At 62.1% G+C, this 23,111-nt stretch overlaps 1 protein-coding gene across 2 annotated transcripts; it reads right to left on the bottom strand.

Annotated features, from left to right (window-relative positions):
- Positions 1-479: 479 nt before the first annotated feature.
- Ints1 (integrator complex subunit 1) lies at positions 480-22,922 on the bottom strand. Of its 2 annotated transcripts, none has more exons than XM_042686681.1 (47): positions 22,658-22,922; positions 20,828-21,118; positions 20,436-20,632; positions 20,169-20,306; positions 19,782-19,941; positions 19,569-19,674; positions 19,286-19,478; positions 19,044-19,189; positions 18,809-18,950; positions 17,749-17,925; positions 17,198-17,306; positions 16,733-16,853; positions 16,440-16,517; positions 15,779-15,936; positions 14,717-14,813; positions 13,559-13,650; positions 13,415-13,475; positions 12,857-13,054; positions 12,536-12,665; positions 12,232-12,411; positions 11,996-12,145; positions 11,491-11,670; positions 11,284-11,388; positions 10,128-10,295; positions 9,869-9,980; positions 8,844-9,005; positions 8,198-8,344; positions 7,872-7,970; positions 7,539-7,663; positions 6,934-7,188; positions 6,661-6,820; positions 6,356-6,496; positions 6,036-6,222; positions 5,844-5,967; positions 5,246-5,370; positions 4,663-4,750; positions 4,357-4,583; positions 4,115-4,238; positions 3,554-3,687; positions 3,014-3,206; positions 2,621-2,748; positions 2,302-2,414; positions 1,613-1,726; positions 1,266-1,336; positions 1,056-1,147; positions 845-954; positions 480-774 (listed from the first exon to the last, which is right to left on the bottom strand). In XM_042686681.1, the coding sequence occupies exons 1-47, from the start codon at positions 22,713-22,715 to the stop codon at positions 659-661; spliced, it is 6,582 nt and encodes a 2,193-aa protein (XP_042542615.1). In that variant the 5' UTR covers positions 22,716-22,922; the 3' UTR covers positions 480-658. The 2 variants fall into 2 exon arrangements, with proteins under 2 accessions (XP_042542615.1, XP_042542616.1); XM_042686682.1 differs by having other exon boundaries at positions 19,286-19,472.
- Positions 22,923-23,111: the final 189 nt, after the last annotated feature.

The following is a 23,111-nucleotide window of genomic DNA, read 5'->3' as shown; positions in this document are numbered from 1 at the left end:
TGCTGGGCAGAAGCCAGCACCAGGGTGGATGGGCTGGCAGCGGCTGCCTTGAAGCACTGCAGACAGTAGGGACCCCACTGGGGGGGAGACGGCCTGTCCTGCGGGCGGGGAGGCCTCTGGCTGCTCTGAGGATGGAGGGGAGACACTCTGATCCTGACAGAGGAAACGCAGTGGCCCACAGCAGCCTCCTGGTGGATGGGGATAATGGGGCATTGGCTGTTCCCACCCAGGCCCCCCCCCCCCCCGCACCCCGTAGCCTAGCAATGCCGTGGGCAGAGAACTCAGGGCCCTGAGGGCCAGGCAGGGCAAACAGCATAGGTGGCAGCAGTGGATGCAGACAGCTAGGCACCAGCATTCCCCCAGCAGTACCCCAGGAGCGGGCAGGTCCCCACCTCCGGGACTGTGCTTGGCAGCCCCACATCTCAGTAGAAGAGAGCCACGCTGGCCATGGGAGAAGACAGGACGCTGGGCACGAGGGACACAGAATGTTTCATTTGAAGCTGACCCTGCCTTGCAGGCACGCCAGCTGCTCCTTGCCTGGCACGTGTCCCCGGGGGCTCAGTGCCAGCCGCCAGCTATGGCATCTGCAGCCAGGAGGAGACCCTGAAGCGGCCCCCGGCTGGCCTCAGGCTGGTACTGGGGTGTGGCCGGGTGGGGCTCACATCACAGCCTCCATGTGCAGGATCTTCAGGGCCTCGGAGATCTGGGCACTGGTGTCCACCTGGCCGTACATGCCCACGAGGAAGGCCCGGTGCAGCAGCACGGCCGCGTGCTCTGAGGGGAGAGAGGTGGTCAGGGGCCGGCTTCCCGTGAGGATGTCCCACGCAGCAGAGGCGGGGCTCACCTTGGCAGAGCAGGGTGTATTCCGGCAGGTTCCGGAGGGCCGTCTGCATCACCTCAAAGTCCCGGCTGCCCAGGCAGTACATGAAGGTGGGCAGGAAGTCAGCCGCGGTGCTGCAAGAGACATGCTGTGTGTGGGGGGCCCGGCCCGTGCCCAGGACAGCGAGGAGTGACAGGTGTCTGGGCTGCCCAGAGGCTGCGGCGTGTGGGCTCACCTGGGGTTGTTCTGGATGGAGCGCAGCGCCAGGCTGAAGGCCAGGTTGCGGCAGGTCTCCTCGGCCGAGCTCATCAGCCGCTGCAGGTTGGTCTGGCGGGCATCAGGACAGGGCCGTCAGCAGGTGGCCATGAGCCCAGAGCTAGCCAAGGACAGCGCCTGAGGCTCCCCCAAGACCCTCCTGGGCCCCGCCCAGTGTGCCCCTGCTCACCGAGAAGAAGCCCAGCACCTCGGGCCTGCGCCGCGACATCTCATCTATGTCACTCAGGGTCTCCAGCAGGTCTGAGGGCAGAGCCAGCCCAGTGAGAGAGCCCAGCAGCCCAGCTCCCTGAGAAGCCCCCAACGTGTGCACCCCTGCCACTCAGGAGCTGCCATCCCAGGACCCCGAGGCAGGCAGTAGGCCTGATGCACTGGCCTCCCCAGGGCACTGAGCGCACGAGGCACACCAGCCCGCACCCCAGCCTGGGTGCCCTCCAGAAGCACCCCAGCCCCCAGAGCCCCCCGGAGCACACAGCATGGCTGTGGCCTGGACAGCTGGGGGGCAGGAGCCCCACTCACCCTCCACGGTCTGGCCCCGCGAGAGCCTCTTCATGTGCGGGGCCATGTCGGCCGCAGTCAGCGGGGTGGAGAGGGACACGCTGACCAGCGGCAGGGAGCCGGCCGAGCACTCATCTGCAAGAGGCAGAGGTCATGCTGAGGGGAGGTGACAGGCAGGGAGCCCCAGGAAGATGGGGTGTCCTTCCCAGGGGCTCCCCAACTGCCGCCAGGCTGAGAAGAGTGCCGGGCACACAGCAGGAGCTTGGCAAGCTTGGTGGCACGGAGCTTGCTGGGAGGAGACCCAGCGTCCTGGCTTTCTCCCACTGACCACAGGAAACCCACCCAGGCAATGAGCTCCCTCCCTGCCTCCCCTTGGCACTGCAGGGCAGCACCAAGGCCCAGCTTGGTGGGTGCCCCATTAGCACCCAGATACCTCTGGGTATCTGGGAGCCACCCTTAGTCATGTGCCCAAACCAGGGCTTCTGACAGCAGCCCGCAACCAGCCGCCAGCAGTCAGCGCCAGGCGCGTGGCTCGCTGGCCGGAAGACTGAGGCCCAGCTGCAGTGGGGTGCTGAGGCCCATTAGCGGCCCAGCAATGCCCCAGGATGGGGCTCGGCTGTGGGGGTGGCACGTCACATGGGCTGGCCACGCTGCTGGGGACAGCAGACCCACAGTACCCTCCCCCCCCCAACACCGCACCACACACGCACCCTCGCCCTCCTCATCCAGGCCCCGGTCGGCCCTGCCGTTGCAGCTGGGCAGGCTGAGCCCCGCCAGGAGGGACTTGAGCATCACCAGGTCGCTGTTGTCGAAGGACAGGTCGCTGGGGGAGGAACAGGCTTTCAGCTTGGGGACCTGGGGCGAGAGGGCGGGGCTGGGAGCAGGAGAAGGTGTGGCCGCCCAGGCCAAGGACAGCAAGGAACTGGGCAGCTCTGCTTCAGGGCAGCCCAGAGCACATTCATGGAGGGGTCCCTCCCAGCCCTGCCCAGCGCCCCCTGGCAGGTGCCGAGCCGCCCTGCTGCCACTCACTGCAGGGGCTCCGCGTGCTTCTGCAGGAAGGCCACAGCGGCCGGGGCGCTGCAAGTGATGTACTTGTGGATGAACTGCACAAACTTGCTGATGAAGGGCGCCAGGTGACGGGAGGACTTCCGGTAGTTCTGCAGAGGCCAGAGCCACTCAGTGCCCTTCCCCCCACCTGACCGCCGCTGACTGCCCCAACTCCTCACAGCAGCCCTCTGCTGACCCCATGGGGAGGGCTGAGGACGTGGGGTTCCCCCAGGCACATGGGAAGCTGGGGCTGGGCCGGGCTCTGAAGGCCCCGAGTGGTGGGAGTGGAGGCTACTGGGGAGCTGGGCTCAGCTACATGGCAGGGCCCCACCACAGTCCTGGTTAGGGAAGGTGAGGCCCGGGTGGTCGGCGCACCAGCAGCAGGCGGATGAAGGACAGCAGGCAGTCCCACAGCGCCCCCTGGTGCTCGCTCTGGAAGACGCGCGGCTGCAGCAGCTGCAGGATGCCCAGGACGTGCAGGAAGAAGGCCAGGTGGTTCTGCTGCCGGAACTCCTGGAAGTTCAGGTGCGTGCGGCCATGCAGCAGCGCTGCGATCATGGGCAGGTGCCTGTGACAGGCAGAAGGGCTCCGGGGTCACAGCTCCACCTGGAGTCAGTGGGTCCCAGACAACCCCAGATTTCCACAAGACAGATGCTGTGACAGGATGCCGCTGGTGCTGTGTCCAGGAACAGCTGCAGCTAGCTTGCTGAGCGCACGGCTGCGCCCATGGCTCCTAAACTACCAGTAGCCAGGGCCTGGGTTTCGGGGTGCCAGCCTGCAGCTACGGAACCCTTACATTACACTAGGGGTAGACATGCCCTGGCGTGCATGGGAGTAGAAGGGGGGACAGGGCGGTGCTCAGGGAGGCCCCCTGGACTGGACTGTAGGTGGAGGGCCATGCCAGGCCTGGAGTACCTGAGCAGCAGGATGGGGTGTGCCACAGCCAGCTTCCGACAGGCCATATTGGCATCAGCTACCCGGCTCTCGGATGAGCGGGAGTCACTGGTGTCGGCCAGGAGGGTGATAAAGCGGTGGATGAGCCCATCCAGCTGGGGGAGATGGGGGGGAGGCCAGGGAGAGGTGAGGACGAAGCAGTAGAGGCCGTATGCCCCCACCTCCCCTTGCCCTCCCCAGCCCTGCTCACAGCCCCAGTGTGGAAACAAGGCCTTCACTCAGCTGGGATTCATGGGGTGCAGGAATGCTGAACCGAGCCAGCCTGCCAGGGTGGAGCAATGCTACTGGAGCTGAGGGGGCTCCAGGGACACTTTTGGGGGTGAAACAATGCACCCCATGCTGATGGAGGCAGCAGCCTAGAAGCACGTGCATGCTGCACACCACCCACACGTCCCACTTCCAACCTGTGAGGGGACGGAACAGCTAAAGCACCCCTTTGCACCCAGAGGGGCTCCTTGGGGAGGACAAGGTAGGAGTGGGCCTTTGAGGGCAGCCGTGGTGTGGAGGGGCTGTGTGGCTCACCTTGCAGACACTGCTGCTGGCGGCCCCCTCACTGGGCAGCAGGACATCCGGCACAGGTACCCGCAGCTCGGGCCGCTGCAGGTACAGCTGCAGCAGCAGGTCCCGGCAGCGCTGACCCAGCACGCTACAAGAGACCACAGGGACTCACTGGGGTGGCCAGGGGCCGATGGGGCCAGACCCAGGCCAGGCCCTTGGCCAGCACTGTCCCGTGGCAAGGGGCTGGGGGTGGGGAGCACAGGCACCTGTCCCCCCGCTGCTGGATACAGCCCGTCAGGTGCTCCGTCACTCTGCGGATGCTTTCCTCGTCACCATGGCAGCAGCTGAGCAGCAAGGGCAGCCGAGTCTGAATGAGGGAACAGGCGGCCGCATCCCCATCCTGGCTCTTGGCCTCCGCCTCAGCGAGGATCAGCTCCACCAGGCTGGTGAGCTCTGCAGGCTGCACACGGAGCACCAGCTCCTCTCGCCGCTTCTGCAAGCAGGCACCGTCCAGTCAGCCCAGCCGCTGCACAACACACCGCACGGACAGCCCGCCGCCTCCCAGCACCTGCCTGAGGGGTGCGCTGGTCCCTGCCCTGCCAGATCCGAGGCACGTGGATGCAGGCCCAGAGGAAGTCCAGCGAGGCCGAGGGGTCAAACCTGGGGAGGAACACGTGGCTAAGCACAGGGAGCCCAGGGCAGCCACCCTGGGAAGCCACCACAGATCTGCAGAGGACCACAGCTGAGCAGCTGCTAGCAAGAGCATGCACTCAGTCTCGGGGAGCTGCTCCCCAGTTCTGCCCCACCCCACTCGGGGCCATTTACACTTGCACCCTGCTCCAGTGTGGACAGTAAGGCTGAGTTTTCTATGGACGGAGAATATGACCCAGGGATAAGATCTAGAAGACGGGATTGGGAAGGGGCCTGGCAGCACAGCTGGACACTTCCATCCTGCAGGGAGCATGCACAGCCAGTCTGGGTGACAGGCCACCCTCTGAACCCCTTAGGGAATGTCTGATGCCCTGGTCGGATGTCCTGGGTCCACTGCTGCAGAGGACAGTGTAGCCTGGTAGAGACAGCTTCCTGGCCTCCCACAGCACCCATGGGCAGGGAAGGGCCATGCAGTAGCACGGCCTGGATGGAGGACGGGCTCACCTCTGCTCTCGGCTCTTGCCCAGAAGGACACGGATACATCGGTGCAGTGTGGACCAGCTGGACTGGTGTGTGAAGAGGGCCAGGAGGTAAGGACGGAAAGATGGGGCCTGGGTGTGGCCTTTACCCTGGAGATGGAAGAGGCTGAGATGACCCCAACTGGGTGCAAGGGCTGACCAGACCTCGTGAGGTGGTCAGCAGACACCTCCTGGTACCGCAACCAGGGATAATTCCTGGAAGAATCTGAAAGCTTTCCCAAGCGCCCCACTATTTCTTCACCACCAATACAGAGAATGGCAGGGCAGCGTGGCGGTGCCCCAGGCTCAAATGATACTAAGGAGTCTTCCACCTCACTCCTTCGCCACCCTTAGCCCCTGCACCCCACTGTGGAGACCTGGAACAGCTGGAACAGGAGAACTAAACACACAGGGCAGCCCACCTCCCACCCCAAACCATATCCGGCTACCACAGAGCTGGCCCCATGGGCATCCAGGACCTGGGGCTCTGTCACTCTGGGCTAATGGATCGAGGCCTCAGGGCAGTCCCCATGGGTGGCATCCCCAGCTAGTACCATTCCCACGAATGCCCTCTGCCCTGTCACCTTCCTCCGTGAGAAGAGCAGCCTCCGCTGCAGGTCGGGACAACTGCTGACCACCTCGGGGTCCAGCATCTCCAGCCAGTCCACGAGCAGCCCTGACGAGGGGCCCAGCCTTATGGTCTCTGGGCTGTAGGGAGAAAGGAGCTCAGGGATGGGCTCATGGGGTCCCTAACCAGGGCTGTGGCTCCCACTCACCTGCCGCCATCTGTGTCCTGAGGGCCGGGGCCCAGGGGCTCCTCCTTCTCCTGCAGCAGCAGGGCACTGACCACTGCTACCGGCCCGGGGGCTGGGCCAGGGCTGGCAGACTCCACCGCACCCGAGAAGAGTGCAGTCAGCAGCTCCTCCAAGTGGGGGGATCGCACCTCGATGAGGCCCCGGAGCACTGTGCAGGACAAGGAGGACTGAGTGGGGCTGGCCACAGCTGCCACAACACGCCACATTGTGGGACATGCCAATGGGAGAATCCCCACCCTCAAGGCAGGCCTGTGCCGCGTGGCACCATGGCCAGGCACTACCTTTGTTGATGAGCTCCGGCTCCACGCTGCACTTGCCCCCCGACTTCAGGGTGGCAATGACGGCCCGCACGGTGGAGCTGACCACGTCCAGGTCACGGCGGAAACTCAGGGCCTCAGCCAGGTGCAGGAGGCCACTCCGTACTGCAGGAGGAGGCCATGGGCTTGGTCTCCTGTGCTTGGGGCTCCCAGGGCCCCACTCAACCCTCCCTCCAGGCCGGCACCGCTCCCCACAGTTGTTAGCCACACCACACTCTGGCTGGCCTGTGGTTTGGAGCCCTGGGTACTCCATGCCACAGTGCCTTTACCATCGCTGATCCTGTGTCTGGCCGAGTACTGGGTGGCGAAGAATTTGAGCTGGGCCTGGAGGGGGCCGTCCTCCACAGCCGGGCTGTCCAGCCACTGCAGCATCTGCATGAGCACTTTGAGGAAGAGCGAGGAGTAACCGGTGTCCTGGGGCACACAGCGCTGTGGGAGTGGCGGCTCATGGGTCCCAGGATTCCCCTCCTCTAGGACCCCAGCCTCCCCGCACTTCACCCCTCCACACTCATCCCTCTGCCAGGAGCGCCATGCCTCGGTACCTGGTACTGGTAAAGCTGGCGCATGAGTGGGCAGGACAGGAAGTGGCTGCGGTGCATGGCCATGCCAAGGGCCCCGCCATGCGGGGAGCCCAGCAGCGTGGCTAAGGCCTGCAGCAGGCGCACTGTCACGCCCGGCACCTCAGGATCCCCTTGGCGGACGCGGGCCAACTCCTGACCCAGTGCCTGCTGCAGCGCCAGGACGAGGGGGCGCGGGCTGGAGCTTGGCCACCGCGGGTCAGGGTTCAGCGGGAAGATCTGAACAGCAATACTGGGATCAGGAGGTGTGGGGCAGGCAGCTGAGCCCCCAGTCTCCCCCACCCACCCGCAGCCATAGGGACCCAGTTTAATCTCTGGCCTCAACTACGCCAACTGAGAGGCAGTGAACAGGATCTGCCACATACTCACGGGCTCCCTGAGGAGGGGGAAGGAGGCTTCATGGGGGCCTGGCACCACAGGGGCCTTCCACCTCTGCTCATAGGCGTGCTAAGGCAGAGGGTGGCTCAGCAGGAGCCCTGCATGAAGCAGGCCAGCACAGGCCCCTGCATGTGCAATGGGTGGCGGCTGGGCCCCACATGCGTGGGGCCAGACCACAGTGGCACTGGTACCTGCAGGAGCATGCTGGCCAAGTCATCCTCGGGGCCGAGCACCCGGACTTGAGCCCCAGCTCGGGTTCTGCCCTGGCCGGGAGGCTGATCAGGAGTGCTTTTCGGTTTTGGTGCTTCCATGCTGTCTGCACAGAAAGGGACACAGGCCTGGGCTCAGTCTTTCAGATCCCAGCAGGCAGTGGGGCAAATAGATCCCACCCAGGCCATAGCCACAGCAGTCAGCCCTGGGCCCCACAGTCCTGGGATGCAGGGAGAACAGACCGACACCGGAGCCCAGTGATGTCCCAGCACTGTCTGTACCACCGCAGGGACAGGCTGGCTGGAGGTCCATACCTCGCCGGGGCGGCAGTGAGGCTGTGAGCAGGGAGTGGAAAGTCTGGCCTCCAGACGCGCCTCTCTCATGTTGTACCTCCACCAGGTGAGCCATGTAATCTGCAAAACCACAGCCAGGGGTGGGGACCCTCACGTGGTGCTCCATAAACTTCCCCCAAACCAAGAGATGAACTGGGGGCTTGCCAGTAAAGATCAGTCTCCACAGGGCCCTGGGGCAGGGATTTCCTGCAGGATCTAGCCTCACTGGGCGCCAACTCCAGCTGTGAGTGCTTGCCGTGCCTTCCTGCCTGCCGAGCAGCCCCCCATGGCACAGGGGGGTGGCTTACTCTTGTCCATGATGTTCTGCTCCAGGGCCTGGGGGTCCTGGGCCACCGCCTGGTCCAGGTACTGGAGAAGTTTGCTCATGCTGGACACAGGGATGCCAAATGACTGGACGAAGAGCAGCAGCTGCTGGGGCTCCAGGTCCTGCAGGGCTGTGAGCACTCCGTTAGCAGTCCCAGCCCGGGCCAGCACTCCTGTGCAGCCAGCCAGGGGCTCAGAGCAGCAGCACAGCCAGCGTCCCCTCTCCAGCCCCTGGCAGGCCTCGGGGGCACAGGGACCTCACCAATGCCAAGGGCAACCAGGATGCTGGCTCGATGGACTCACTCTGGCCTGAGCCTTGTCTAGACCCTGCTGGTACCCTCCTTCCCATTGTGGCTGCCTAAACCCCACAAGTTGAGGGCCAACTGCGAGACACTCCAACCCTCCCCTCCCCTCCCCTCCCCCCTCCCCCCGCCACAAACAACAATAACAGCAACACCTGCCCTTCTCCCCAAGGACCCTCCTTTTATCTTCATTTCTCTCTAAGGACTCATCTCCAAGTCTCGGGAGCAGAGCCAGCCTGACATGCCAGGTCCCCAGCTGTCAGCATTGCTGGACACGGATACCCAGGTCCCCCTGAGCCCAGGCTTGCCACTGCCTGGCTGGCCATACCCGCATCCACCAGGCGAGGGACCTCGGAGCGAATCATACGCAGCTTCAGCCAGTCAGGCAGCAGCAGTGCCTCCTCGGATGTGTCTACCAGGAAGGCAGTGGGCAGTGGCTTCTTCTCTGGAAACCAGATGTCCAGCAGCTCCTGGAACTCACTGTCACCAGCTTTGGGAAAGACAGGTGGGAAGCCTCACCCCGGGCCCCTGCCTTGGCTGGGAGAACTGGAGACCTCTGGACCCTTCTAAGTGGGGGGCAGGGGTTGGGGACCAAGGTTTCCCAGGGCCCAAGGAAGACTGTCCTGCAGACAGGACTAGGAGTGCTGGACACTGGGCATACTAGTTTATTCAAGTCAGCTTGCTGTCCTGCAGCAGCTGGCTACATGGGCTTCTATAGGCTCAGGGATGGCGCCACAGCCTGTGACATTAGCCCTTGTGGGCGCATGTACCACAGGAACCCCTGCCCTATGGGTATAAGCTGCCTGGCCACACCATCTCTTCAATTCAGCTCCACACAGCCCAGGGGCCATGCAGGCTGGGGTAGCACGGGGCCAGCCTTCCCTGCTGCCCTGAGGGTGACACTGGGGTGACAGCCTTTACCTCCCTCCTACAGGTACCCTCACCCCCGTGCAGGGTTCCATGCCCCTCTCCTTGTGCATGCCTAGTCAGTAAGTAGGTGGCAGAGGAAGAATTCTTAGTGGGTGGGGAGAAGGGAAGGCTGACCACCAGATGAGTCGACCAGCCTAGGGCCAATAGGCCCTTCCCAACAGGGGAAGTTGGGCCATATGGGCAGCCCCAGGCTTGTACCTCCCCACCAAGAAACGCAGTCTCCTGCCTGGGCCACGAGGACAGGATGGCTCCTCTAGACAGCGCCTGGGCTCAGGGCTGGGGTTGTGGGAACTCTGCTGACCCAATCTCCTGGCTCAGGCAGTCCTTTCCAGGGGCCTCAGTTTACAGGCAATCACTACATGACCCCTGTCCAGGGGCAGAGAAAGAAAACCCAGAGGCAACTGCCAGCTGGCCACCACTCACCTCGGGGTGGGCCCAGTGTCAGCAGGATGACCATGGCGTGGACCACAAGGATGTGCATGGTGGCCGTCTCCCCGCTGCTCCAGCGCAGGAAGACTTGGTCCTGAGACTCCGACTGTGGGGAGGGAGCAAGGGGGGGACCCAAGTGGCTCAGGAGAGCTGTGGACAAAAGCCACCTTACCCAGAAATGAACCTCCTCGCCCTTCATGGGCCCCTGGTTCTCTTCCCTCCCTCCCCCGGCCATGGACGCCTTTGCCCTCACCCAGCTGTAGACTTCCTCGCCCTCTTTGCTCTTGCGCATGCGCCGCACGTAGCGGGAAAAGACAGACAGGAGGGCACCCAGCACGGCATCAGAGGTGGCGCTGCAGGAGAGCTTGGAGAAGAGGTGTGCCATGATGGTGGAGCGCTCAACAACCAGTCGGGCCACATCCTGGGCAGGATGAGGCTGTCAGAGGCTCCTGGGGTCTCTGCCATTAGTGTCTCTCCACCCCCCCATCCCAGCCTCAGTTATATGACCCAAGGCCAATCACACTGAGCGTGGAGCCCTCAGGGCTGCAGGCTCTCTCTTCCCCTCTGGGTGTGGATACAGCCGCCAGGCAGCTGGCAGTGGAAAGAGGGAGAGGTGACAAGGGCTCTCTCTGAATGTGAGTCACAGAAACACATCACAGCACCTCAAAGGTGGACATGGAGGCCTCTGCCCACCATCATGAGAAGCAAGAGGCATCAGGCCAGACACTTCCTCGATCTGCAGGATTGCCCATCACCAGGAGGGAAGGCCACGGTAAACCGTGTCCACCAGTACACTTATATGTGTGCCACAAGCACAGAAGACTGGCTCTGAGCTCCCACATGGACGCCAGATTGGCGGCATGAGGATAAAGGACTGAGCCCAGCATGCAAGTGTGTCTGGGATTTGGGTCCCAACGAGGAGCGCAGACTGTGGAGGAATCATGCTCTCAGTGACGCCATGTCTCACATGTGCATTGCTCAGGCTCAGAGCCGTGAACTTCCTGCAGGCCACACTGAGGCCGAGAAAAGCCACCAGGAAATCGAGGCACAGAAGCAGGATGGTGTGAAGGAGGGGACAGACAAAGGTCATGGACTCTCAGCTCCCTCAGCTGGCAGCACAGCTATCCAATCTCCAAGCCTTGTCCCAAACACTGCCAGGCCCCGTGGGAGGTGGCTCAGGGCTCCACCTGCCCACAACCAACGCCCCAATAGGTCTCAGGAAATTTCCCAGAAGTCAACAGGGCCTAAAGGGACACAGATGGCCAGGCCCCAGAGGTCCTGAGCAATGGCATGTGCACAAGGCCACAGCAACCAGGCTGGGCACAGGGAACTCTGCATGGGGTGCAGCAGCCCGGCCCTGGTCCCCATTAGACAGAGCTAGGCTGCTGGACGATCGCCGTCCCCCTCACCAGGGCCAGGTCGCTGTGTGGCCCCTGCTCCTCCACCGGTGTGTGCTGGGACAGGTAGACCAGGTAGGCACTGATGGTCTGGGGGTCTGTCTCCATGTGGATGGCCTGGGGAGAAAGGCAGGCTGCTGAACTGGTTCTTAGGGCAGGGCTGCAGGCCCTCCTGTGGCCCCGACCCCTGCCCTACCCTACTCTCCCTCAGCCCCTCACCTGCTGCAGCGCCAGGGCAGTGGTGGTCCTCACGCTGTCAAACAGAGGCAGCCGGGGCAGGTCCCGCAGCAGCCACTGGTAGCCCTGCAAGGCATCTGGCTCCCCGACGTCCTCCTCCATGGGGGGGTCCTTCTCCTCCTTGTCCCGCAGCCCACCCTCAGATAGCACCAGAGACAAGCCCTGCGGGCACACAAGCACAGCACCCTCAGCCCAGGCCTGGTCACCCCCGGGGCTACAAGCACTGCTTCCACGCATGCTTTGGGGAGGAGATGGAGCCCAGGGCTTCAAGCATGCCAGAATACAGTCTCAGTCACTCCCCAAAAATCTCACACCACCACCCAGAAGCCACGCCACACAAGTGACAAGGGTCCCAGCTATGTGGGCTGCGTGGAGGCGCTGGCCTTGTGCATGCACACAGCCTAGGGCGACCAGGTGCGCGTCCACCACCAAGAGCGAGCATGAGCCAGGGACACACAGGGAATCCCACAGCCCAGCTGGCACTCACCTTCATGGCCAGCACCCTGGAGGCTACCTGTGAGGAGCCCAGGCGCCGCAGGAAGTAGTCAAGCACCTCACACGTGGTCTGCTCATCCGCCTTCGGGCCCAGCAGCAGGTCCTGCAGGCGGCCCAGCAGCTGCCGCTGCTTCTGCTGCCTCTGGGGATGAGAGGGGCTCTGGGGTGAGAGGGGCTCTTGGAAGCTGCCTGCTGCTGCTGGACAGGCTGGGGCAGACTGGCACCAACCTGCCGCTTCTTGGCCTTCTGCTCCCGGCTCTCCCCCTCGTCCTCTTCCTCCCCCGACGCTGTGTCGTCCGCAGCGTCGTGGAGCAGGAACTCGCACAGGCACTGCACGGGCAGCACGTCCAGGGAGCCCTCACTGGACTGCACCAGGTCAGCCAGCCAGGGCATGGACTGGGAGGAGGCCTGGTGGAAAGGCAGAGACTCCACTGAGGCCAGTGAGCCTGCCCTGTGTCACGGCATGTCTGAGCTGCATGTGTCTGCACTGCCCTCTGGCTGCAGTGCCCCGGAGTCCTCCCGACTCCCCTACCTGGCGCTGGATGATGTTCAGCAGGAAGTCGGGGTTGCGGCTGCGACACAGAAGGTGTCCAAGACGCAGGGACTGGTTGAGGCCCTTCACCTGATCCAGGATGTGGGGGGGAGGCCTCCGGGGGGGCCCTCTGCAGGTCACAGGGGACATGGCATCAGAAAGTCACAGCACAATACTCCCAGAGCAACAGCAATGGACCCCATCCCACCCTGAGCCCCTGGGCTGCTAATGCTGGACCACATGCCAGGAGCTGGGCACTGAGGGTGCTCTAGGATAAGGCCTGCCCAGGCCTGGGCTCGAGTCGGGGCAGGGCGGGCATACTGGGGGTCCAGGCTGGTGAGCTGCGATAACAGGAGGCTGCTGCTCTCCGTGATGGTCTGCTTGGTGGACGCGGCGGCCAGGTGGCCCTCAAAGGCCAGGATCTCCTGCTTCTCCCGCTGGGAGATCTGCAGCTCCCGGTTGATCATCTCTGTCCGCGTCTCCTCGTCCGTCAGCGTGCACGGGGGGTACGAGTAATTGCTGGAGACCGTGCAGACATGGCCTTGTGACCTGTCTGCCAGGACAGCTCCGCCGGAGGACGCTCACAGCCCAGCAGGGGCCGCACCCGCAAGGCCTCAGCTGGAGGCTGCAAGCCCAGCCCAGCTGTGCCTCCTCTGGCATCGAGCTTCCACTCTCTCCAGACACTGCCATGACATGGCCTCCCCACAGGCTCGGTGCTGACACCCTGGCTCCTCCCACCCCCAGAAGAGCCAGACCCTCAATGGGCATGGACTTGAAAAGTATTTTCAAGCCCAGATACCCCAGGGATCAGCCTGAGATGTAGCGGTGTCCAGCCCTGAGCCAAAGGCCCTGAGGCGCCAGCAGGACTGGGTGACTTACTTGGTCATCACCATCTCCATGAGCATCTTTAGCGTGGGGTACTCCTCCCAGGCGGCCAGGCCTAGAGGAAGGAGAGCAGAGATGGGCCCTGCCCGCAGGCTGGTGGCCACCCGCAGCCAGGACCACCACAGCAGGAGGGCTCACCAATGTTCTCAGGGTTGAAGGCAGCAACCACCAGGAGCAGAGGCCAGGCTTTCCAGTAGAGGGTAGAGATGGCGAGGCTGGGGGGCTGGTACCTACAGGACAGAGTGTCCATAGTACGGGCAGAGGTTACCAGCTGTCCAGCTCAACCACAGCTCTGCACTAAGGCAGTGCACCTCAGAATGTCCCCTCCTAGTGATCCTTGGCCATGCCACGAACATGCACAGAGGCGTTTCTGGACCCCAAGAGACAAGGCCGCTGAGCCCACGCCGCCACTGACCCAACAGCGCTGAGCCCAGGCCACCACTGACCTTCCTAGCCTGGCTGTCCCATCTATGAAGGGGGTGCAAAAATAGATGATGTGTAAGCATTTAATGAATAGCAAGACACTAGAAACCCCAGAATCCATCAGGGCCCAACTGCAACATGTCAAGATCACAGGTGAGCAGAATTCAAGGAGAGTCTTTAGAGAGGACATAGCCTAACAAAGAGGATCTGAGGTAGACTTGTGACACACCAACAGCCTTCAGTGAAATATACCTAGTTATGGAAAGAGCACATGCCAGAAAGCTAAGGAAAGCTCATGCTTATAATCCTGGCTACTCAGGAAGCTGATCTGAGGATCATGGTTTGAAGCTAGCCTGGCAAAGAAGTCCAACTAACCAGCAAAAAGACAGATGTGGAGGTGTGGTCAAATGTTAGAGCCTTAGCCGGGCGCTGGTGGCTCACGCCTGTAATCCTAGCTACTCAGGAGGCTGAGATCTGAGGATCACAGTTCAAAGCCAACTGGGGCAAAAAAGTCTCTGAGACTCTTATCTCCAATGAACTACTCAAAAAAAAAGCAGAAGTAGGTAGGCTGGAAATGTGGCTTAGTGGTAGAGTGCTTGCCTAGCATGCAGGAAACTATGGGTTCAATTCATAGTACCACATAAACAGAAAAGGCTAGAAGTGGTACTGTGGTTTAAGTGGTAGTGTAAGCCTTGAGCAAAATAAGCTCATGATTCAAGCCCTGAGTTCAAGCCCCAGGACTGGCCAAAAAACAAAAAACAGAAAAACTCATTCATACGTAAAGCAGAAAGCAAGTAGGAATGAGGTGCCAGCAGGAAGCAGGTCTTATACCGGCCATGTGCCCAGGCCTGGGCCAGCGGCATACCTACTCACCCAGGTGGGAGCTGGATGTTCTCAGGGTGGTGATAGGTGCACAGGTTCAGAACGGCGTCGATCAGTTGGATCCTCTCCACCTTCAGTACTTCCACATCTGAAAGCCAAAGACACAGCTCCAGAGCCCATGCAATGCCACTCCCAGGGCAGTATACAGGCCAGGAACTCAGTCAGAAAATGGGCACGAGAGCAGCCAGAGGAAAAGAGACAGGAATGCCCAGCAGGCCATATAGCCACATTCTGGTCATCAACCTTTCACTGATCAGCAGTGGGGACACCAAGTTTAAGATCACGGAGCTGGGCACTGGTGGCTCACACCTGTAATCCCAGCTACTCAAGAGGCTGAAATCTGAGGGTCACAATTCGTATTTTTTTGTTGTTGTTGTTTTGGTTTTTTTTTGTCGGTCATGGGACTTGAACTCTGGGCTTGGGCGCTGTCCTGTGCTCTTCAGCTCTACTACTTGAGCCACAGCACCACTTCCGGTTTTCTGGTGGTTTATTGGAGATAAGAGTTTCAGACTTTCCTGGCCAGGCTGGCTTTGAACTGTGATGCTCAGATCTCAGCCTCCTTAATAGCTAGGATTACAGGTGTGAGCCACCGGCGCCCGGCTTGAGGGTCACAATTCGAAGCCAGCCTGGGACAGACAAATCTGAGAGATTCATCTACAATTAACCAGCAAAAAGCTTCAAATAGAGATGTTACTCTAGTGTAGAATGCCAACCTTGAGTGGAAAAGCCCCAGGGCTGGAAATGTAGCTTAGTGGTAGAGTGCTTATCTAGCTGTGAATCAAGTGGTAGAGTGCTAGCCTTGAGCAAAAGAAGCTCAGAGAGAGTGCCCAGGCCCTGAGTTCAAGACCCAGGACTGGGAGGAAAAAAAAAAAAGAATGCAAGGCCCCAAGCTCAAGCCCTGCTTCCCAATGGAGAGGGCAAGGCTGCCAATCCTCAAGGGCTCCTGCATCAACTCCAGGCCCTGGCCTCCCAAAGAACTAAGCACAGAGTGCGAGCCCCGCAGACAGCCCAGATCCTCACGTCAGGGTATAAAGAGGAGGGCAGGGCCATTACCGTCTGCCTGCACAGCCGCGGCACGCTTCACCAGGTGGTCAGCAAGCTCCATGGCATCCGCAGGGCCAAGCGGGAGCTCGCGGGACAGCCCAATGACCAGGACGCGCATGAGTGTATCCTCCAGGATGGGCACCTCTGAGCACAGGCGCAGGAAGAAGCTGCAAACGGCATGGGAGCAGCTGGTTGGGGGTGGGAGGGGCTGTGGCCCACCAATCCAGGAGCCACAGGCCCTGTTTGTGTGCAGGGGCTGAGGCCTTGGGGTCCCCCACCCCACCCCAGCCCAGTTCCCAGGGTCAAATGCACAGGGAAGCTTCGGTGGCCACATGATTACTTGTTTCCACAGCCTGCATGAGGCTCTGCTACCCCGGGGGACTACACAAGCCAGGGCGGCAGGATTCCCAGGAAGAATGGGGAAGGGATAGGACCCTGACCTCTGGTGGTAGCTGAGGCGGGCGGTCCCTGTGGCTGTGAGGGGGAGTCTGGGATGTGCAGGGGGTGGGGGGACAACCAACCAGGAAACAGAAGAGGCAGGAGTTGGGGGGCTGAAGGCAGGGCATAGGGGCTGGTCGGCTGCCTAGGGTGGGTGACTACAGACCCCAGCACAGAATGGCACTGGGGCAGTGCAGACGGGTTGGCCCTAGCCTGGCTGTGGTGTGCTCACTTGCGGTCACTCTCCGGCGGCCAGTTGTCCCACTTGTAGTAAGTCTCAGGCTGCTCTGTGAAAAGCACCTTGTGCAGGCTGCAGACAGACAGGGCAGGCTGTCAGGCGAGGGCAGCCACCCTCAGGCACAACACAGACAACGTTAGATGGAGCAGCCAGCAATGTCCAGGGGCCAGCTGAGTCCTAAACAGCCCTGCAGAGCAGCCCCCACCCCAGAGGCCCCACAAGTGGCGCTGACCCTCAGCGATCACATGGCCCCCAGCATGGCCCTCACAGGCAGAAGGCCACCATACCAGTGCACATAGTCCTTGGGTGCCAGCTTGCTGATGGAGGGGACAACAGTGTGAAGCCACCAGACTGCATCCCGCTGGATAGCGGCAATCTGGTTCTGGAAGGCGCGCAACACCTCGAGGTCTGTGAGGAGCAGCAGCGTTAGTGGCAGCGATGACCTCCTGTAGCCCCAGCCCTGGAGGGTAAGTGACCCCAGCACGGCCCCACCTTCCCTCCTGCCAGCCATGGGGAAGGCCTGCTATGGGCTTGGGGCCTCAGCAGTAGAAAACTCGACAGAGGACGAGACCTGGGTTGGGTCACTTTATGCCCTGGTGGCAGAAGATGGCCACTTGCAAGCACATCCGGTCTCCTCATGGCCATGCTGAAACTGAGCCTTCTCCCCATCTCTGCAAGCCTCCCCTAGGATGGCATTAGGGTCAGATGCCACCAGGCCTGGCTAATTGGGCCACGCCAGCACCAAGCCTTACTCCTTTTCTCTCCTTTGTCCCAGGCGATGCCTGCCTCCTTCACCTGGGCAGTGATGCCCAACATCATGGAGACTGCCAGCACATCCGTCACATGGACCACGAACCGTTCCTGCAGGGAGGGGCAAAGCGGCACAGTGGCACTTGCAATGCACCCCACGTTACTTAAGCACACGTGCATACAAGCTGTGCCAAGACGGGGGTCTTTACAGAGTCCAGACACCACCACGAGAGCTGGAGGACTGGGAAGAGGCAGGGCCCTAGCCTAGTTGAGGAGGTCCAGCCAACACGGCCAGTCCTGTACAGGCAAACAGCAGACTGTACGCAGGCAGATGGCAGGCAGCTTTAGGGTCTGAGATCTCCACCAGTCCCCCACTTCCTCTTGCACCCCTACTGTGGACTCAGGCCAGAGTGGCCACTCCCTCTCCTGCTTAGGAGACCTGCTTTGTCAGCCTCACCAGCTACAGCTCAGGTCACACCCAGCCTAGGCTGGGACGTGGAGCCCCGTGCGCACAACTGGCGGGGGTGAGGGGCAGCAGGCGAAGTGGGGGCACCTTGAACTCCATTTCCAAGTACTGGGGCTCCTTGCGCTCCTGCATGAGGCCGAGGCAGAAGGCCTGGAAGTTGATCTCATGCTTCGTCTGCTTGATGATCTCACGCAGCAGGGCGCGTGACGCCCGCAGGTAGTCATCCTTGTTGGTCAGCAGGTCCTGGAACACCATGGCCAGCAGCTGGGGCAGAGAGAGGCCGCCGACACCAAAATCAAATGCCAGCCAGGACAGGCATCCTGCCACATCCTTGGGCGGGGCCTCGCTCAGCCCCACAGGCAGCTGTCCCCACAAGAGTCTCCAGAAAGAGCCTGAGTACCCGTGTAACCCCACAGGAACAGCCACCTTGCAGCAGCTCAGCCCAAACACAGTGCCGGCATTACACTGATGTTCTGGGCAGCAACAAGCCACCTCAGCCCCCACCATGCTTCAAAGGACAGCAGGAAGAAAGGATCCCAACCCCAGCGCTCCTCTCATTGTTGCTGAGCGGCAAAGGAGACCGAGGCTGGATACTGACACACAGCAGATCATCCCAGCCAAGCCAGGCTCCAGGCCAGGGCCCAGTGCTATAGAGCCCCTAGCTAGATCTGGGGGACCCTTGTCTAGGAAGGCAGCCCGGATCATTGCAGGGAAATAAAGTGTCTCTTTTATTCAGGAAATAATCAGGTTTGAACTCGGCCCTCATGCTCACCTGGTTAGTTTGTTTGACTGGTGCTCTACCACTTCAGCCTCAACACTAGCTTTGATTTATGCTGGCTATTTTGAAGATAGCCCGGGCTGGCCTGAAATTGGGATCCTCCCAGCCTCAGCCCCTAACTAGATAGGATTACAGACATGATCCTTTGGTGGCTCTTTCAAGGGCTCAGTGCTGCTCCCTCAACAGTTTTAATTTCCAGGACGGACTCGAAGCCCAACACAAATGAGATTCAGACACTTTCCCACACAGCAGCACCCCCACCCACCCACATCTGTGCACACTGGGAACAGGCCGTCCCAAACACCCCTCCAGCCAAGGCAGAGGTAGGCGGGGCGGGAGGGAGGGTCGGGGGAGTAGACATGGTGCTACCTTGGGTGCTAGCTCAGAGCTGTGCTGCAGCACAGTGTAGAGGATCTGCATGTTGTTGGGGTTGCGGGCGTTGGACAGCTCGTTGAAAATGACAAACTTGATGGTGGTGCCCAGGTTGTCCTTGTGTGCGTTCAGCAGCTCTCTGGGTGGGAGCGGGGCAGGCATGTGAGAGAGGCAAGGGCCAGGCCAGCGGGCCTCCAGCCGGCCTCCCGCCACCCTCCCCACAGCCCCGCACCTGACACACAGCATGTAGTGGTTCAGGAGGACCTTGGGCTTGAGGCGGATCTTGATCAGGTGGGAGATGACGTCCATGTCCTCTGGGCCGTGTGTGTTGCAGTTCATGCACACGGACATGAGCAGGTCCTGTGCTGGCCTGGTCAGCTGTAGGAGGCCGGGGAGACTCGTGGAGCACACCGAGCGGCGGGTGGGACCCCTTCCTCCAGAAGTCCCCAGCCCGCCACTGTCCAAATGGCCCACCTTTGGGTTCTGAAGCCACATCTCCAGCCGCTGCACAGCCAGCAGCCGCACCTCCTTGTAGCCGCAGGTAGAGGTGAGCAGCCGCAGCAGGTTCCGGGACACGTTGTCGATGGGCTGCCGCCGGTTGAGCTGGTCACGCAGCATGTCCAGCACGTACTCCTCCACGCTCTCTGTGAGGTCATCGTACCTAGGCCAGAGGGGGCAAGGAAAGAAGGGAGGACGCTGTCCTCTACACACCCACCCTGCCCGCCAACCTAGAGCCCAGCCTGCGTGGCCCACTTACCTGGGCATGAGCTGGCCCTCCTGCTCGGGGCTTAGCTTCTCCTCAGCAATCAGTAGCTCCGTCTGGCTGTCCTCCTCCTCTGTGAGGGAGGGGTGGGGGCTGCTCCCTGTGTGGACCACAGAAAGCCCGTGGGTGCCAACTCCTATCCCATCCTCACCCCATGACCCTCCTTCCCTGTGGGCCAGACCCCGTTCCACTCCCAGCAGCTCTTACCAGCCCCCAGGTCACCTCCGCTGCGGGCACCTTCCCCCTGCAGCAGCATGCTCTTGGGGGGCATTCTGGTGTTGAATGCAGTCTGGATGTTATCCACGAAGGTCCTGCAGTGCTGGCTGTCCACCCAGATCCGCTCCCCCAGGGAGTCTTCAATGTACACCTGGGGAGCCACAGCCTCAGGCCTGCCTGGGGCCAGTCCTGACACCCCAGCTGCCAATGGCCAGGTGGGGTGGCCACCCAGAAGGTCCTCATTGTCTCTCAGTGCAGGAGAGACAGCATCATATGCTTCTCTTTCATGCTCCAACCTCTCTCCTACACCCCATCCCCACCCCACTCCACGGTGCTCTTCTTTATCAACCCCACTGAGCCCCAGAGTGGAGGACTCACCTTGACAAAGATCTCAGGCCAGTTCTCATCCTCCTCATAGGCAGCCATGAGTAGGTTGCAGGCCAGCACAGACACCAGGCTGTTCCCCTTGGCCTTGAAGCTAATGGAGGCGTCTCGCCGCAGGAGGCTGCACAGAGCCTGCCAGGGAGGGCTGGTGTCATGGGCCTGTCACAGCCACCCTGACACACAGGTGTGGCCAGAGGGTCTGAGAGGCGACAGGGAAGGAAGTGGCTGGTAAGAGAACGTGGTGCTGGGGGCTGGCCTCACCTCGATGACTCCCTCAGTGGCGAAGATGTTGGGCTTGATCTTGGCCAGGTACATCAGGCTCAGGTAGAGGGTGCTGTCGGGCTTGGCCCGGGTGACCTTCAGCTGCTTCACTGCCCCGCACAACACGCCCTCAATCCTATCATCATTACCCTCCAGCTCAGCAGCCTCAACTTCATCCAGCAGCACTGTGGGCAGGACTGGCCAGGGCAGGAGGGACTGGTTAGCCATAGGGACACTGGCAAACCATAAGAAGCCCCACAGTGAATAGCTTCCTCCAAGAGATGTGAAGTTTTTCCCACACAGCAAAGGCTGAGTGCTAAGACCCAGTCCTCAGCCTGTCACAGCAACAACTTAATTTCCCACAAAGGGGCTCCTTTGTAGCCCAACTGTACCTTCAATCGGCACCACAGACGGCTCTTTAATGGAGGGAGAGATGGCTCGCTTCTCTGCTACTGCTGCCTCGGCCAGGCGCCCCAGGGCACTCAGTGGAGGAGTAGCAGGGAGTTTGGGGCGCTTGGCAAGGCCACCAAGAGAAGAGGCCCCGGGCAAAGTGGCTGCAGCTTCACGCTTGCGCTCTGAGGGTAGGCCCGAGGCCGCTGGTTTCAGCAGGGCTGACCCTGTCTTCGATTCCCCAGACTGGCCCTTTGAGCCCAGAGCAATGAAGTCCCCTGGTGGAGGGTGCCCTGCAGAGGAGACAGAAGACAGGCATGGTGTGACACCACCCATCCACAGTGGGAGAGCTTCCAACCTCTTAGAGGGGCTGAGCAAGGGATTAGAGAAGGTGAGAGTGAGGCTGGAGGCCACTCAGCAGGGCCCCTAGAGAGCCAGGACAGGCATGTTGTGGACAGTGATGGCTACTAATGGCCAATGACTATGAGCCAGGCCAACCCTAATCTACAGGTTAGATTGTTTAGTCCCCAAATTCCCGACTCAGTTTGATCACCTCTCACTTTACTGGGAAGGAAGACACACATAGAAGTTGGGTAATGTTACCGATGTCACACAGGAAGCCACTCCAGGAGCTGAGTCTAGACCACTTAGCCCTGATACCATGCAGTCTCCCAGATGCTCAGCTGAATCAAGTGACCTCCGTCCTGCAGGAGATCTCGGCCCCGGTGTCCAGGGCCCGGGTAACCCTGTGCCTGCAGATCTCAGTCCTGGGATCCAGGGCCCAGGTGACCCTGTCCCTGCAGGAGATCTCAGCCCAGGTGTCCAGGGCCCAGGTGCCCCGTCCCTTCAGGAAATCTCAATACTGGGGTTCAGGGCCCAGGTGACCATATCCCTGCAGGAGATCTCAATACTGGGGTTCAGGGCCCAGATGTCCTGTCCCTGCAGGAGATCTCAGCCCCGCGGTTCAGGGCCCAGGTGACCCTGTTGCTGCAGATCTCAATACTGGGGTCCAGGGCCCACGTGACCCTGTCCCTGAAGATCTCAGCCCCGGGGTTCAGGGCCCAGGTGACCCTGTCCTGCAGGAGATCTCAATACTGGGATCCAGGGCCCAGGTGACCCTGTCCCTGCAGAAAATCTCAATACTGGGATCCAGGGCCTAGGTGACCCTGTCCCTGCTGGAGATCTCAATACTGGGATCCAAGGCCCAGGTGCCCCGTCCCTGCAGGAGATCTCAATATTGGGATCCAGGGCCTAGGTGACCCTGTCCCTGCAGGAGATCTCAGCCCCGGGGTTCAGGGTCCAGGTGACCCTGTCCTGCAGGAGATCTCGGTACCGATGTCCGCCGGGTGACCTCGTCCAGCAGGAGATCTCGCGCCCGACCCCCATCCCCCCCCCCGCCGCCCCCCGCCCCCCATCCCCCCGCCGCCCCCCGCCCCCCATCTCCCCGCCCCCCGCCGCCCCCCGTCCCCCATCTCCCCGCCCCCCGCCGCCCTCCATCTCCCCGCCCCCCGCCGCCCCCCGCCCCGCCGCCCCCCCCGCCCCCCGGCGCCCCCCATCTCCCCGCCCCCCGCCCCCGCCGCCCCCCCGCCCCCCATCCCCCCGCCGCCCCCCGCCGCCCCCCATCTCCCCGCCCCCCGCCGCCCGCCGCCCCCCGCCGCCCGCCGCCCCCCGCCGCCCATCTCCCCGCCCCCGCCCCCCGCCGCCCATCTCCCCGCCCCCCGCCCCCCGTCCCCCCCGCCCCCCGCCGCCCATCCCCTCGCCGCCCCCCCGCCGCCGCCCCCCATCTCCCCGCCCCCCGCCCCCCGCCCCCCAGCGCCGCACGGGGAACGCACCCGAAGGCTTGGCCACGGCGCTGGGCCTCCGCACGGTGGTGGGCTTGGCCCGGTTCATGCCGCCCTCGATCCCGGCTCCTCGCCGCGTCACCGGGTAAGAAGTGACAGATCACCGCTCGCTCCCTCATTCATTCGTTCGTTCACACCGCAGCGGTTGCAGCCAAGCGCGACCAGGGCGCAGCTCCGAGGATGCGGAGCGGGGGTCACCGAGGGCGCCGGCTCCAGACAGACACCCAGTGCTCAAGCCCGCCCACCTCTCAGAGCCCCGCCGCCACGGCCGGCCCGGAAGCGGAAGCTACGCTCAGAGTCCCCGAAGGGATGACTTCCGGTATAGCCGGAAGTAAAACATAGAGGTGACAGGCGGGGAAAGACAAAGGAGGAGGAGCGGCGCCGCACGGTGCCTGTAGCGCCCTCTGTCGGTGGGTGGTCGAATGGACGCCACTGCATCCTATAT

This window comes from Dipodomys spectabilis, unplaced genomic scaffold, assembly GCF_019054845.1.
Source record: "Dipodomys spectabilis isolate Male_0828 unplaced genomic scaffold, ASM1905484v1 ptg000098l, whole genome shotgun sequence".
NCBI classification, from domain to species: Eukaryota; Metazoa; Chordata; class Mammalia; order Rodentia; family Heteromyidae; genus Dipodomys; species Dipodomys spectabilis.
Note: the sequence above shows the minus strand (reverse complement) of the source record. Positions and strands in the feature narration are given on the sequence as shown.

What these genes read in the sequence shown, in the direction of transcription:
- Ints1 (XM_042686681.1), bottom strand. Translation starts at nt 22,715, where the DNA reads ATGAACCGGGCCAAGCCCACCACCGTGCGGAGGCCCAGCGCCGTGGCC. An exon ending in CCACTGAGGGAGTCATCGAG is followed by an intron (nt 20,307 to 20,435) that starts GTGAGGCCAGCC and finishes CCTCCCTGGCAG; the next exon opens with GCTCTGTGCAGCCTCCTGCG. An exon ending in ATCCAGCAGCGGGGGGACAG is followed by an intron (nt 4,239 to 4,356) that starts GTGCCTGTGCTC and finishes GGTCTCTTGTAG; the next exon opens with CGTGCTGGGTCAGCGCTGCC.